We start from the raw sequence: 17,679 nt of genomic DNA, 5'->3' as shown, positions 1-17,679 counted from the left end.
TGTTTTGTTGCCACATATCACTGAAGGCCATTTTAGGCTCATTGTGATTCAGGCCACATATGTATATTTGTTGAACTGCTGATAAAAATGCAATAACTACTTAAAAAGATGTAAAGAAACTCTAATAACAATTAACAAGTCAAGTGTTTTAACAGAGCAAAAGGAAAAAAAAATGGAAAAAAGCTGAAAAATAAACCATAATAATGTATACTTAGCCCATATTTGTAACTTTTCATTTATTCTTGGTCCACCTGTGTGCTACCTTTTTAATTGTATTCTTATTCTGAATTTTTGACACACTTGACTGGGACAATTTACTGAAAGCTTTCGAAAACTATCTAGTGTTAGTTTGTCTCTAAATTCCAGTTGCATTCCCGAGAAGTGGGTTTGGGATCCTGATTTATTTATTTTTTTTAAAAAGTCCACATGTGTGTGGTGTTTGACATAAATCTTCCCAAATAACACAAGCTCAAAAATTCATATTAATAAAGAAAACAAAATGTTTTTGTTGCCTGTATTTACAGTGGATATACAAACGTTTTATTTTTTTTTATTTAAGCTATTCACTTTGAACCCCTTTAGTGATGTAGTAATTCTGGGATTTAATGTGTTGTTTTTTCTCATCTTTAGCTTCTGATCCCCCTAAAGGATACGTTTCAAGCCTTCTGCTGTCGCCACACTGTTGTCTCGTCAGCCAGCCTGGATTTAAAAAGCGACCAGATGGTCCTTCAGTATTAATACCCAGTCAAATATTAATTCTTTCTGAGCATTTTTTGTATCCCTGTGACTTACCTGTAACATTTCTCTGTGCTACCGAGAGACTTCTTCCTGTGCTCTCGTCAGGGATCTGTTTGGGAAAGTTTCTCTATGACTAACAAATCACAAAATACATTTACCTACCTGGAAACTTCCCTGAGGGGTGCAACCAACAAACTGTTACCATAACCCACAACTACACCCTGGCAGCTCCTCCTGAGCTCATTCTTCAGCCTACCTGCCTTACAACATGTGTTTGTAAATCAGCATTTTATATCTTCATTCAGAATAAAAACCTACTTGGACCGGCTCCTCCGGAATCAGCATCGGGTTTCCCTTGAATTCAGCAAATGTGGTTTGTTCAGCCATTCTAATTCAGTTTTTTTTTCTGCTCAGAAAGAAACAACAGTGGACAGTTATTCAGAGATCTCAATGTCTTGTAAAGTGAACATCTTAAACTTTCTTCTGAGCTCTTGGAATGTACTGCATGGGAGTCTTTAATATATCAGAAATTATTACGTCTATTTGCAGGTTGAATAAAAGTTTCTATGCAGATAAAAAAAAAAGTGTCAATGAAAACTTTAAAGTCTTTTAAAGACTTTAAAGTATGAAGGTTTTGGAAGATCCCAAAACCTTCATACTTTTTTTTTTTTTTAGATATTCATCACAAAACTCCTTTTCAGCTCTTCTTTCAGAGGTTCATAAATAGCGTATTTTCAAACGCATCTACAGCAGCCTTGCATGGTTTTGTTGAGGAACAAATAATAAAAAACAGTTTTTGTGTTTTTGTGCCAGGGTCAAAAATTCGTAATGCATATTTGTTAAGATCTTTTTGATGTGCAGTTTTACAAGGTTTTATTGTACCTTTGTACGATGAGATCATTTGGAGCTGTACAAAGAACTGGAAGGTTTTCCATCAGTGCAACCCACATACTCATCTCAACCCACAAATGCTTTGCACTTTGTAAAGAGAATTAAACGTTACTGCCAACAGCAGTCACAGCACAGAGTCTTTCTGAATGAAAGAAAAAAAAATCCACATAACATAAACTTCCTTACTTTTTGTGCAAAACTTTGTAATAAAAAATAATCTCATTAAAATAAAAAGAAACTCCTTTGGGAAATCTTAAAGAAGCCCTTAAGGAAGACTTTTTAGCCTTCTGTATATATGATAACCAACAGAAAAAGCAGGATTAAATGGAAAACTTTTAATTGCGTTTGTGTAAAGCAGTGAATGAAACTGACAAATGGAAAATAAAAAGCGGCCAGTTACATCCCTCAGTAGTAAATGCTTTGCCCAACTAACTTTCTCTCAGCCTGACAGCTGTTTTAACAAAGTCCTTGAAACAATAATGAAACTTCAAAGAAGGAACACCAGCAGCAACTAACTTCAGAGATATGTCAAGTTCCTTTGTCGCTATCACTCTGTAGCTTGATATGGTTATTTACAAAATGTCTGGTCTGCAGATTAAGTGAAGCTACTCCCTGAAAATCCCTGAAAATTCAAGAAAAGATGCTATTAAAAGGGAGCTGAAGGCAGTCAAACCCGTTGTAGAGCTGTATTGTTGAGGCACAAAAAGTGTAGCTAAGATAAAACAGGGAATTGTAATCTTTTCTCTTATTGTGCCCTGACCGGGGCTTGTTTTCAACTGTGTGATGAGAACTCACAATGGGCACACGCTGATTTACTTCAGTTTGTGCAATCTAAGTGCTCCCAGCAAGAAAGAAAACCAAGAGATCTTGGAAATAAGCTTTCAAGAGGTTGGCAACGGAGCTTGACAAGCAAAGCGTTATTTAAAATCTTTCAGCTGTCAGTAGGTGAGGATGTTTGTGTAGGGAAAAAGACATTAAAGAAACTATTACACTAGATGTAGTGCAGACGCTGACATTTTCATTGAATTTGGACCCAGAGAAAGATGATATCCGCTACATTACTTGTCATGTTACAAATTAAGGCAACACACCAGGTAATTCTATTGCGCTGCTCCTGCCTACAGCATTAACAGGAAGACAAGTCCAAAGCAAGGCACATATGTTTTGAAAGACATTAATTATATTTAATACAATTGTTTTCTCAGAGCTCTAGTATTGGAAATGACTTGATACAATGTAATAAAAATACTAAAAGTCAGTCCTGCTTACTCTTGATCTGATTGTTCTGCAAAGATAGCCACGTCTATACTATATTGTATGTATTGTAAGAAATAAAACAAGCTTTTGTTGAAAATTTTGTAAAGCTGATATAATTTTCAAGCAAAGATCTTCTTCACAAAGCCTTGCCGGAGGATGCAGTTTGCTGCCACAAGGGATAATCTTGGCCGACCAGATCCCATTTCAAAGCAGTGTTGTGGGAATATGGTACAAAAAACACACAATAGCATGTGATAATGGTTTGTGCACCTTGTGCCAAAAGTGTCTGGCTTCGTTTCAGCGAGGCAATGACACAATAGAACTTGTTGGGCTTGTGGGCATGAATAGGTCAGAGCTATTCTTGAAAAGGCCCTGAGATGAAGCGTCCTAATTAGCATGAGCTCAAGAGGTCTTAATTGTGATTTGCTGTGATAGGGTCCCCTTCAGTCATAACAAATTACACTCACACGGCCAGCATCAAGGAGGGCTTTAAGTGTCACATTACAAAAAGAACTGGTGGCAAATGAAGCGGGTTATGGCTGGGAAAAAGGTTAAAGACTGTAATCAGATGTGATTATTCATCAGGGAGTAAAATCGACAGGCTCAGTTTCAGAACTGTTTTAGAAAAAATATTCCAAAATGCTGGCTCATGCTTCCTTAACAATTTGAATTAACATGCACCATTAAAAATATTGAGTAAAGACACTAACCTATCATAGTGATATGACAGTTTTCTGAAGAGTAACACCTGAATCCATGAGTTTTGGAAAGACTCTGACATGCCGACTTGAAACCGGCTTTGACTCACAATCCCGTCTGTGAGCCTGGCAAAGAAAGCAGATAATTATTTTCCAATCTCGGAATGTTTGTGTTGCTGACTGACAGCAGGTTCTGAGAACAGCAAATTATTTAATAAATGCTTTCATGGAGCTTGCATGCAGATCACATTTGGCCAGATTTCTGAATCTCCATTCCAATGTAATTTATTACTACCTCATGAATCTGATTTCAGACATTGCTTTGTGTCTTACGAACACTCTGCTTTGGTCGGTTCAACACCTCGACCAACATCTCATCATCTTTGTTTCCGTTTCATCTTCTCCTCTTTGAACCTCCGTTGCACCGTCCACCCCCATGTCTGACCTCCACCCGCTATGTCAAGCACCTCAAGCTGGGCTAATAATGAAGATGACAAAAAAAGAGAGCGTCTCTCCTTTGCCTGAACAAGCAAGACTGATAGGTTCAGTGAGGTCAAGTGCATCTGCCAGGCAACGATGTAAATTGAGCTGAGTTGATAAACTTACTTTCAGAATCAGAGTTAATTAAAACTCAGTAGTCTGATTCAACATGCTTCAGTTTAAAAAGACAGAACAGCAATCAAAGTGATAAACAGAAAAAAAATGCTCTCTGTATAATGGAATCTTCTGCTCATATGCAGTTTCTTGCAGATGCCACTTGAAACTTTTCACAATTTGTCACTTTAGCATTTTCAAGGTATTATATTAGGGTTTTGGGTGATATATTTAAAAAAAAAAAACATCATACACTTAAAATTGTGAAAAGTATGACTTGCATATGCACCTGAACCACCTTCAGGATACTTCATAAAATACCCCTAAATGTCCAGGATGAGTTATGGCCCTTGTATGTCACATAAGTAGTAGACAGAGTCTTCCTGTGTATAATCTAATCTCAATATGAATCCAACTTTTCTGAAAGACATCAGAGGTTTGTTAGAGAACGTCAGTAAACAAACAGCATCACAAAGACCAAGAAACACTGCAGACAAATCGCAGAGAAGTAAAGCAGGGTTAGATCATAAAAGGATTAGGTTATAAAAGAACATCTTGAGCTTGCAATATCTTAGCACTGCTTAATCCATCACCTGAAGTGGAAAATGTAAGGCTAAATTGAATTGAAACAACAAACCAATGGAGTTCTGGCTATCCATGGAGAGCAATAACAAGAAAAGCAGCCAAGAGGTAACTTTGCAGAAGCTGAAAAGATGCACTGCTTAGCAGGGAGAATCTGTTAACATGACAACTGTTAGTCATGAAAAAGCCATTGTTGATATAAGACATGAGATTGTAATATGTCCAAAGTCTTTCAGGACGTGTTTAAGAAGGGATTCTGGTCAGTATTGGTTGTAAGATGGACAAGATAGGTACAGGGAGGTTCTGGAAGAAAATGGTTTTAGACTAAGTCAGTGGTCAATCTTTCTGCAAGACAATGGACCTAAACAAACAACCAAACATGTAATGTGGTTTAGATCAAAATGTTTCCATGTATTCTAGAAAGTCCAAACTTAAAACTTGCAAAGAAATCGTGGAAATGCTTGAAATGTGACGCTCTCCATGTAATCTGACTGGGTTTAAACTACTTTGTGAAGAAAAATGAGTAAAAATGTTTTACTTTAGAAGTGCAAAAACAAGAAGATTTTCAGTGGTAATTGCAGGAAAAGAGAAAGAACTGACTCAAATGCACTAGATTATAATTACAGTTACATGTTGTTTCTTATGCATAATTGTAAAATCTATTCAGAGCTGTGCATACTTTTCCTCACTTCACAATTGTCCACTGCTTTATGTTGGCCTGTCACATAAAATGCTCGGAAAATTCCTGTGGTTGGAACTACAAAAAAGGGAATCTGGAAAGTAGGGGGGTAGGAAAAGATAAACAAGCATAATAAAAAAATAACAAACTTGTTTAGCAGTAAAAATCATTATGTGTGCCATTTAAACTAACCAGGTATTATGTCGGGTTTTGATCCTAGTTGTGTCTGCTAAAGGGATTTTTGCTGTCAGACAAGAACTAAGCATTTTTGCTGGTCAATTATTTCTTACGTGTCGGGCCAAAAAAAGCTATTTACTTGTAAAACTAGCAAAGCTGAACTCCTACTTCTTTTTCATGCACCACACTGCTCTTACTCTGCAGTAATTCATAATGATGGTGCTTATAGTCATTATCCCTCTCACATACAGAGGAGATTTCCTTTAGTGGCATTTTTCACAGCTTTAGCACAACAGTGAGTTCTGTTTAGAGAAAGTCTATCGCAAATGTATGTATTTTTCTTTCTTTTCTAAGCCAGCACAGTTGGATCTCCTACACAGAAGCCCTTTACAGCCCTATGACTCAATCTAATGGATTTCAATGTACAAAGGATATAGATTTTAAACAGTCTATGAGTTATGACGCTTGGCAACTACTGTTGCTTTGGAGGGAAACTGGTCCGAGTTGCTTTTTCAGAGACAAAGTGAACAAAACATGGTGCAATCACTGCTTCTATTGATGAATTCATCTTTCAAAAAACTATGGTAATTGTTCATAAATATGAAAGTACTTCATTTTGTACTTAAACTATTAAGAATCTAACAGTGTGTGGTCAAGAGCAACAACTATGGTGCTATCCTGCCTGGTTTTCAAAAGGTAACGGCAAGATTAGCTGGACAATGAAACGAGACATTTGACATTGCAACTGTGCTACATTACCTGATCATCATCATCAGCAGCAGCCATGTTTGTGTTCACAGAGTGTCAAAAGAAAAGGGGTGGCATTTGCAATAAAACTAATACATTTTTAACAACAAAATCAATATGAGAAGGGTTATGAGGTCATTTCTAAACAATCAGGAGCAGAAAACAGTCAGGGCATGTACCAATCCGCCCAGCAGTGGACAGGTCTGCAGGTTCACTCAGAGGTCAGAATGTAAAATGCTGAGAGAATCCGCACCTACGACCAATATATCAGACTCGACATGCCTCAGTTCGCAAGTTAAATGTTAAAGGTCATGATGGCACAGCTAAAATAAGGGATGGAAAAAGAGAGCTTGATGGCTCTTTTTGCCCGTAGGAAAAAAAAGACAATGATTTAAAAAAAAAAAAAAGGTAGTAAGAAAACTTGCTTATAGTGAATAGGTTTGCAAAACTGCATTTTTTGATTTATATTGATGAATAAATGGGTAAAAGCCCCCTATTGACGACAGTAGGTTTGGTTTGGCTATGAATAAGTATTGAAGCAATTCTTAACAAAATCCATTTTATTTAAACTTACCCAGTCGGAGCATCACCTGAATATCAGGAAATAACAACCAAACAGCTCTCAGTCTCTATCAGTTATGTTATAAATACTTACTTGTTGAGGTGTGGCATTATAGAACAACAGAAAACAATAGATAACGTAGTGAATCTGCGCACTGGCGCACAAATACAGGATAAACACAACTTCTCTCCAAAGATTAATCTTAATGTTACATTTTGATGGGGGTTTAACTCAATTTTAATGAAAAGAGGATTGAATTAGTCACCAGAACAATACAATTATTTGCTAATACACATGATTTGCTTCTTCTAGGGAAATATGCTGTAAAGAGACTTTACAATGTTGTCAGGCAAAATGTCCCGTTTCTACTTTGATAGGTCTCATATGAGTGCCTCTTCTGCAATGCCTCGTCAACACACTGAAAGTAATTGGAGTTTAGTTTGTGGTGCTCATATCTCATTACACTGTCACTTGTAGGATGTGATGTTTACGTGTTTGCTTCCTTTTTGCGAGTGCACAACTCTCCCCGGACAAGACAAAATGGAGATAATCCAAAAGATGGGGGGTGGTTTATTATAAATCTGCTCACTGATACAGAAAGGATCTAATTTGCTGTAACAGGTACATTGATTGCTTAATGAACAAGAAGGCTGCAGCGTAAAGGTCGACTGGCTTAACATTAGTGTGGCACATACAGAGGAGCACAGCATTTACCACCTACTGTTTCTTCTGCTTTTTCCTTCATCTTTTTGATGAATAATGCATGTATACTTTTCTTATAAAAGTCTTCATTAAATGGTACAACATAGTAAATGATTTCAATGTAAAGCAGTGACGCTTCTTTCGTGGATCATGGACATATTCAGTGGATTCTGCACTGCTTTTGTAAATGATCATTTTAGAATTGTTACCTTTTTTTTTTTTAAATTTTGTGTTACTTTTTTGCTTTTCTATTTGTTGTCTTCAGCATTACCAAAGTGTTCCTTTTTAGACATACACAGTTATAAAGGTAGTAAATGTTACACACATCATATCGCTGTTTTAACAAGCACGATTTGATGCTAAATCAGATGTAGCTACTGACTGTGGAAATTAGTCAGCTTAACATTGTTTAACACTAATCACATGGCAAAAATGACAGCAATGTATTGCAGTATTTAGAGTGTGTGTGTTTTTATGTGTCATTTGATGTTATGAGTTTATTTTAACACAGATTTATTTAAATAAATGTGTGTCTACCGCTTGTTTAAATATACACCAGTGTAAACCAGAGATAAGAACACAGACTGAATTTAATGCTCTGATACACGTGGCTGTGTCTCTGGTTGATAAGTGACTTGGAAAGCAAATTACAAATTGTATGGTCAGAAACAGAGAAAATGCACAAATTAAACCAGAAATCCTCTCATAACTTCTGTCTGAACAAACTTTCAGATGTTTTTTTTAAATTTTTTTTTATGTTGCTAAATAAAGTGCATGATATTTACTAAGCATTCTAAAAGATGGATTTGAGCCTGTTGAATGCTGTGGGTGGATTGGACGGTGACAGCTGTGCAGATTTAGCTTTAAATCTGTAATGCCCCAATGAAACAATATCAGTTCCCTTTTTGTCCTGTGGCTCAGGACTCATCTCAGCTACAGGAAATGCTTCATTTCACAATCTTCCGCCAAATCAAATGCTCACGATGCTTCTTAGGAGAAGCATGAGCGAGTTAAGTACCTGTGGTGAACAGATCCACAAATTATTTTAATAACCTTGTGTCTTTATGCTCAAGAGCATTTTCCATTACAAATTGCAGCACAGTTCAATCTGGAGTCATCTGGTTTAGATGGCACAATCTGTTCAGTTCTACTTCAGCCAAGTTTCCATACAGGCTGGGTTGACGCTAAGCACTGCAGGGATTTGATTAATGAGCACACTGGTAGACTTCCTTGTTCTTTGTGATTGGACTGATATTTCACAGGTCTTTTTGTTAACAAAACACCAAATTCAAGAGGCTTTTTAAGTTCTGCATAAATTAAATAGAAAGCTGTTTTTGCACTATGATGATGGAAGTAACTTACTCTAAGAAACTTCTAAACTCCAGGGTCATTTCCAAATGCCTATTGCACAATATGCCCACTTAATAGATACAGCCCTGCATTGAGCACTGATGCACAGTGAGTCCACCCTTTCCTGATCATGTTGGAAGTCTTCCTATAAAGTCTGGAGAATCAGATTTTCTAAACTGCATTGGAGAAGTATTAAAAACACTAATGCTGAAGCATTATGAATTTAATTCAGGGGTCTTCCTGAATTAAACAGCCCAACACTTTAATCTCCTCTGAACCAAACGTTACAACCTACATAATCACGCAGGCTCTAAGCTCCTGGCAACTGCCAACCCCACAAATGGATTGTCACATAGAGAGACATGATCTGTCACTCCAGAGTAAACATCTTCACTCTTTTGTAGCGCAGTAGTCTAACAAATCACTGTATCCAATGCTTTGCATAGCACACTGTGTGATATTACGCTTGGATCTGTTACTTTGTTACAATGTGGTTTTAACTAATCTGAAGTTGGTAACAAGGAAATTTCACTATTTTCTTGAGAAAATACCGACATGACAATTTATATGCGAGTAGATACTATTGACAGTGCATTTTAGTATATATGTTTTAAAAATATATTCTATATCTTTATCTATATATATTTCTCAAGAAAAGCATGGTATACATTCGTATTCATCCTCTCTTCTCACCTAATTAAAATCTAGTGCAACCAATAACTGTCAGAAGTCATTTTATTTAGTCCTCTTGTATTTTCCACAGAGTCATTTCTGAGCCTGAAATTGTGACTTACCTTCATTTGGTGAAAACTATCTCCAGCTCCCAAACATACCGTATAAATGTTTGATAGTTAATCATCTGGTTGGTTGCTGTTGCAGCCAGTGGCACAAGGGACTGCCAGTAAATTAATTTGGTCAATTACTGGAAAATGTCAGATCCTTCATTGTCTGGTAGATACGGAGCAGTGGACCCACAACAATTCTTGAATATGAACAAACAAAAAGTGTCTTTACAGAAGGAAAGTAAAATGATCCAGATTAAATATAAGACAACTGTTTACTTGGCTTATAAATATTATATATATATATGATTGTATTTTCAAGTAGTTCAGCTCACACAACTTCATTTTTAATTGTATTCAGTATATGCACAGTGTTGACTACAAATAATAAGAATCAGTTTGATTGTAGATTCAACCCAGAGGATTCAAATGTATTGATGAAACAACTGCTCCCATGCATTTTGTCTCTCTGGATGGCTACATTTTAAAAGTGACAACTTCAGAAAAATATTTTTATAAGATTGATGTGCGATTTCTCAGAAAAGAAAAAAAAGCAGTTCTTTCACTTCAGAACCAGTGAATTTTCTGTGTCAGTGCATGCAAATGGATAAAAATTGTTGTAAAGAGAACAAGGACTGCATGCAGATCCACACAGAAGCTATTTGTCATATTCCACAGGAAATGTGAAGCAGCAAACGCAACTTCTGCTGCCTTCAGGGACAATTCTACGCATCTCTTACAACGATAGCAACAACTGCTCTCAGTGTTCAAGTAGCACAAAAACCAAAGAGCATCAATGGCTGAAGTGTTTTTTTTTTTTTTTTCAAAGAAAAAAATGGAAGACGTAAACAATTTAAAGTACCGCACATAAAGTGTTTATTGTTCCCCAGCTGCAGCGGTCAGAGAAATTGAGGGCAATTCTAGAAATGACTGACACAGACCAGTACTCCTAAAATGCATGCAGCAGATGCTGATTTCTGTGGAACAATGTCCTTATTTAGTGATGCAAATCCATGCCTGATCGCGATGTAAAAAAAATCCAAACATTTCTTCTTAAAAAAAATAAAAATAAAATACACCGTTGTCACTTGAAGGAAATAGTGTTCTCAATGCAAAATATTAGGCCGAGAAAGAATTTAGAAAATGATTAATTCATTCCCCAAAGTAAGATAAAAGAAATTATTTTATAGTAAATAAAACATTAAGACATCCACTGAGAAATCTGTGTCTAAAGGCTTAAATCTCCATCTAAACGATAAAGAGTAAAATGCCCCCAATGGGAACTTTTTAGTGTATATCTCATTGTTGATTTACTTATAAGGTGCTTATTAAAAACCTGTAAGTTTTGTAAAAATGTGTTTGTTACATGTTTGTTAAAAGTGTCACTATGCCTTGACAGTGTATTATGAGATGTAAAATATGTGGAAAAATCAAGCTCCACTGTCTTTTCCGTGGTCCCACAGGAAATGCACCGCTCCCAGTCAAAACAACCAATCAGAGGCAGGAGGAAGGTTTTAGTGCTGTCAATCAGGCTCGTGTATGGGCTGCTCACACCCTCCCCTACATAGTGCATTCAAGCTTTTGGTTTGCCAGCACTGTGCTAATCGCAGATAAACAATCTACTGGATGCTGTGGTGCAGGAGCTGTAGCACAGAAGAGAGGGGGACGCTGTTTAAACAATGATTTTTTTCTTGGGTGGTTATTGTGCTATTCATTGATGTGTATATATCAAAAAATATTGATTTTGCTCACATGTGGGAATCTAAACTACTATTGCTAACACTACTGGGAAGAAAAAACTTTACGGCTGATGGGATATGCCTTTAAACATTGTTAGATGGTGTTATTTTCTTCAATTGGGTCACATTGCTGACAGCGCTGAGTGTCCTGTTCACCCATTTGTGTTTATTTGAACACAGCAACTTCAGATGCTTGTCCTAGGACATGTTACAGGCTGTTGTTTCCAAGCTGACACAATTACAGTTTGAATTTATTCGGTAATCTCGTACATCAATACAGAAAAAACAAGAAATATTGGCACTTTGTGTGAGGTCAAATTGTATAATACACAACATTTGTATAATCTCAATTGTGACTACTTTATTGTTCAGGCAGAATCAATGACATGCATTTGTACTTACAGAATCGATCATCTAACCAACATTATTGTACAGTTGTGTCACAGCAGTTTACTAGTAGAAGGGACTGCAAATTAATGCACGACATGTTTCTATTGTTTTTCTTTTTTCTTTTTTACAGAAAAACTGAAAGGAGCCATAAGTTGGAAATTACAAAGCAAGCTTAGGTTTCTTCTTTATTAAACCCAACATTACACTATTAGCTTTCATTGATTCTTCAGTGGAAGTCCAAATTTGAATAGTGCTCTGAGATTTATAAATGTTGTGAATTACTACAATATCTCCCATCGTTTTTGACAACCAACACCAAATAAAAATTACTTTACATTTTCTTTTTTTCTTCTTTTTTGCTCCTACAACAGGTATGTTGTATCATACACATATCAAGACACATGTATACATGAAACTATGCAGCGGACCATTGCAATAAACCTACATAAATCAGATAAGATTAATGCTATCTGATGCAAAGCAATACAGAACATTTCAGGCTCAGTAAAAGTAGTATGATACAGGATCGAAATTATGTAGAAACATGAATTCACCATTCCACATAATCATAATACTAATACTATTCTAATGGAAAGCTTCACTCTACAATATTATTATTATTATTATTATTATTATTCGTTTTATTTCTGAGCATTTGCTTAAAAGGATACCACAGTTACTTTCAATCTGAGTTTCCATTTATTTTGCAGTTTTGCAAAAGCAACATAAATGTTATTCAGATGTGATCACATGATTTATTGCATCATGGTAAGAAATGAGAACCAAATGAAACTCAGGCTGAAACCAACACATTATCCTTTAAAAGTGCAACAACAACAACAACAACAACAAAAAATACCCTTCAACAGATAGAGGCACATTGTACTGTACATTCAAACACATTTAAAAAGAAGGATGTTGAAATGCCTTAGAGTGCATCTAACATCATATTTTCGAGCCAGATAACCTAAAAATATTTAATGTTTGAAACATGTATGAATTATCACCAGCCTTTCCACACTGGCTTTTATTTTTAAAAACACTCTTCTGAACTAAAAAGAGCCTTTTGAGTCAACTAAAACAGAAAGGCACTATTGTGTATGGATGGTGGTGTTGGATCTGTAATGTGAGCAGACACCTTGAAGTCTGTCACTCTCTATGACTGTGGTCAGAAAAAAAAAAAAAAGCTTTTAAGGGAACTGTGAGAAATGGGGGACAGTGAGGTTTGCACAGTGCCTAGGTTGGTACCATTGCTGCCTTGCTACAAGAAGGTCCAGGATTTGAATCGCATCCTGGAGCTTTTCTGCATGCAGCTTGCATGTTCTCCCTGTGCACATGTGAATTCTTTCCATGTCCTCCAGCTTCCTCCCACAGTCCAAAAACATGACTGTTAGATTTAATGGTCTCTCCAAATTGCCCTCTGGTGAGTGAGTGTGAAAGTGCATGGTTGTTTGTCCTGTGTGCGTTGCCCTGTGATGGACCTGTCCACGGTGTACCCCGCCTCTCGCTCAATGGCTGCTGGAGAACAGCAGGTGTAGACAACGGATGGCAAATTGGTGTGTCAATACTTATAAAATTACAAAAAGAATGGAGTTAGCACTTTTTGTTTGAATGGTAATCTGTGGAAGTGAGGGTGAGCATTGTGGAACTAAATACAGGCAAAGACGATGAATATCTCCTCACCCACCAAAAACAAGCAAAAACACCAGATGGGTAAAAATGGGTGATCACAGCTATTGTTTGTGAGCACAATTTTTTATTGGATAAAATAATGCTTTTTTTTTAATTAAGTAAAAGGAAATACAGTGTTGAAAGAGATGAACTTAGGAGTTGTTGAGTGGAATGAGACATGGGCCCTTTTGCAAAATATTAATGTAAAATTAATGTAAAATTATGGGATGGATCTAATGCAAGAAAATTAAGACTGTTTCATAAACTCCATGGCACAAAGTACAAAGTATTATGATGTGCCAGCTGCTTTCAGAAATGGTAGAACTGATGTTCTTCGACATTAGAGTGATAAAGCCAATGATCACAATTGGAACAAAGACAATATCTATCTACGTAAATGCTCCCATATCTTAAGTATGAACTATTTTGCATTAATGCTAGCATTCTACTCAATGCCATCACTCACCTGCAACATTCAATCTTTTGTGCTTACTTTTTTCTTTGTTGTTTTTTAAATCTCATTCATGGAAATCAGTCATGGTGACCTATGAGTCTGAACACAATTAGGAAGAGAAATAAATAAAAATAATGGTATATGCCCTTTACATGACCATCAATAAAAGGTTCAACACCTCCCACAAAAACGATCTTAGAAATGTAAAACACTCATATGCACAGAGCGTATTTCCTCACATTCTTATGGTAATACTTTCATGAAGTCTCCAAACATTCAAATTTACGTTGACCTGTAACCATAATGTTACAAAAGTAAAACTTCAACAGCAAGTAAATCAATATAATACAATACAATAAAATCAGTGTTAACTTTCTGTCAAATAATTTAACATGTTTAAACAAAAAAAAAAAAACAAACAAACAAAAAAATATGCTGTTTTTGGTTCCTTTCATGTTTTGTACTGTAAAATATGTATTTGTGTGTGCATTCTAACTTTTACATTAAAATTTGTTTATGTGACCTACATATTAAATAAAACCGATATTCTCCAAGTAAATTTTAGAATTCAGTCACCAAAATGCTCCAAAAGCAAAAATAAAAAAAAAGAATATATAATACTCATATTTTATAAGACCTGTTACGACTGGCTCAGGGTCATAAATGAAACAGGATTTATTAACAAAAACTATAATAGAATTTGCATGTCATTATCAGTGGCGTAATGCAAATACTTGGATGTGCTGTGTGTATATGGAAATGCTAAGATGCAAAAACAAAGACAAACTCCAATGTTTGTTGGAGTTTGTCCAACAAACATTGGACAATGCATGCCACATGCCACATGCACGACCACCTCGTGCATGTGGTCGAGCACCACATGCACGAGGAAGAAGAGCGGATGATGAGCGTGACCATGAAGGAAGAAACAGCCAGCCTTAAATATTCTGTGCTGTGGATTAGCAAATCAGTCACACCTGCACAGAGGAGCAGCACAAGAGCAGACACACAAACACCTGCAGCCCAGCTCAGTGGGCCTAGGGGTGTACCAGATAAAACATATAAACTTAGTGCCACTCTGAGTTTAGGATTAGTTAGGAGTTGCACTTAAATAATGAAACCAGGGCGGTAAGTACAACTGACTGCTTTAGAATGAACACTTGTGCTGTTTTGTGATGCCATCCTTAGCAGTAAAATAAGTAAGGAGGTTGTATTTTCTGTTCTTTGTTTGATTGTTGAAAAAATGATGAACAAATAAATGAATAAACAGACCTAAGATAAGGCCTTACCCTTAAGTTGAAATGTCAAACTGGCAAAAAAACAAACAAACAAACAAACAAACAAAAAAAACGATTCAATGTAATTATGGTGGAAAGTTTTGCCTTAATTGACATGGCAACTTATCTATAATGATGTTTTTACTTTTTTTTTTCAATGAGATAGCTTGTTAATTCAAATTACAGTCATCTGAAGCATTGTTACATAGAACACTAAATAAAAAAAACAATACACAAGCAAGCTTGAGAAGTAGACTGCCTTCAACCTTCAGCTTCAAATGACCGCCAGATTGTTTTTTGAGTTCTGCAACATAGAAGAGACTTTGAATGCTGGCGTTGCTGAGGCTGTTTTTCTCATTGTAGTTTCTGGAGGAGAATGGAAATTAAACTCAGTCTAAGTGACCCCATTCCTTCAGACTGCAGGAAGGTTAAATGTATATACAAAAAAGCTCATGTGATATTCACATCAGTTGAGCCTGGTAGGCAACATAATGTCTACAGTCAGATTTAATTTATATGTAAACTTTTTTTCTTTTATTCTCAAATGCTTATTTTCCCTCATTTTTTGGCACCACAAGTGGTGTTTGAACTCAACTAATCAACTTTTGATAGGTTGGTTATCAACCTACGTGTTCTTCTTTGGAATTTTTACTTTGATTCTAATTGGTAGTAATTGAAAAATAAAGCAAAAAAATAAAAAATAAAAATCCATGAAGTTTGGCCTGATGATTAGCTTTCAAAACAGATAAAAGTCTTTAAAAAGTGGTAAATGGGTAATTACTGGTAAAAAAAAAAATGGAAAAAGAAAATGAAAGGAATATCCAGTCAAATTGTTAAAGCCAACATGTTTTACTGGGTACAAACAAGTAAAGAAAATATCGAATCTGCCCCATGATTGTTTTATAAGTACAAAAAAATGATAGTAAACCTAAACATAAACAATATTTGCCCAAAAATCTTGTTAAAATTGTCTCACTTTTAACATGATTCAATATAAGTTCCAACTACTGAACTATTCATCTAGCATAACACATTCTAGTAATACTGCATTTGCAACAACGAGCCAAAACCATAAGGCTTTCTGAGAATTCACTGCAAAAACCATCGAAAGAAACGAGCTGCACTTAACTGTGGAAATTCACTTCACTGGAAAACTCAGCTCTGGACGGGTTTGTTAGGTTCCCGTCAGTAAGACTGTCCCTCAGCCTGTGTATTGATGAGCTGCAAATGAATACTAGATTTCACCACTGGCTTTTTGCCAGTTAGCGGGGCACATCCCGTTCAATTGTTATATAACCGAGAGTTAAACTCAGAGCCACATATGGAGTTAAGCAGAGTTCAGTCAGCAGCTTTTCCACTGATAACTCTGCAGAGGCTTGTCCATGTGCGGCCATGCATGGCCACGGGGTGAACAGCTGGAGAACGTGTACTGCAAATCACATTATCTCACAGTTTTTACAGTGGAATGTATAAAATATTTCATTCGTACATAACTGCTAATATGTACTTTCAGATTTTTTTTTTCACAGGCTCTAATGCTGATTAAGGAAGTTTTAATTGAGGATATTGTATATCAACGGTGGGGATTTTTAAACTAACATTTGAACAGCAGCGGCTATTTAAATAATGCAGTCAGGACTGCATGTTAGGCTGAGAAAGTAGTCAGATGATTATTATGGTTTGCACAGCCTCTCTACATGCTGAGGAGTCCACGTTTAATTCTAGACATACTGCAGCGTCTGAGCCAAGCTACTGCAGCATGTGCCTGTGTTTGAACAGCCTACGCTGTTTAAATTTCTTTACGTACACACACACAAACATGTACATATATATATGAGGTTTTTATGTGGATCTCAGCAAATGTGCTCTTCAAGAAAATTCCTCAATTTCGGCTTTCGGTGCGACCCCATTTTGTGATCCTGCACCAGCACCACTGGAGGCAAGGATCTCCGACTGGCGTGACGTGACGTAGCTTCTCTTCCTGACAGGCAGGGCGCGCTCGCTTCCTCCTGCACCGCCGTTGCCTTCAGCAGGGTCGTAGACCACAACCATGGTGGTATCCATCCGCGTCAGCGTGTACATGCTGCTCTGGCGTGTTTGGTGCAGTCGTATTGAACGCAATTCCAGCTCGTCGTAGCTGGATGCCTTGATGAAGGGGCACCAGCGAAATGCCCTCTTGAAGCCGGTTCGAAACCTGGGACCAGATCAGCAGAAGGGACTGTTTTAAGAGGGTGAAGCTGCAGAAGCTGACGCACAAAACAAAATCTGTTTGATGTGCATTTTTGAGACTTTTCTTCAATGATATTGAAGTTTAAATTGTTTACTGGTACTGGAGGTATGTAACTTTCTTGGTAAGACTTTAAAGTGCTTTGCAAAAATAATTACACTT

General features: G+C 36.5%; 1 protein-coding gene across 1 annotated transcript in view; it reads right to left on the bottom strand.

Moving 5' to 3' along the window:
• Positions 1-16,121: 16,121 nt before the first annotated feature.
• Positions 16,122-17,679, bottom strand: part of tacr3a (tachykinin receptor 3a) — a 32,908-nt gene continuing 31,350 nt past the window's right edge. Inside the window, exon 5 of the mRNA XM_007551829.2 lies at positions 16,122-17,484. Within this exon, the coding sequence (XP_007551891.1) occupies positions 17,160-17,484 (325 nt within the window). The 3' untranslated portion in view covers positions 16,122-17,159. The remainder of the gene's footprint in view (positions 17,485-17,679) is intronic.

This window comes from Poecilia formosa, unplaced genomic scaffold (genome assembly GCF_000485575.1).
Source record: "Poecilia formosa unplaced genomic scaffold, Poecilia_formosa-5.1.2 Scaffold44, whole genome shotgun sequence".
Classification (NCBI taxonomy): Eukaryota; Metazoa; Chordata; class Actinopteri; order Cyprinodontiformes; family Poeciliidae; genus Poecilia; species Poecilia formosa.
This window is presented reverse-complemented; position numbering and strand designations above follow the sequence as displayed.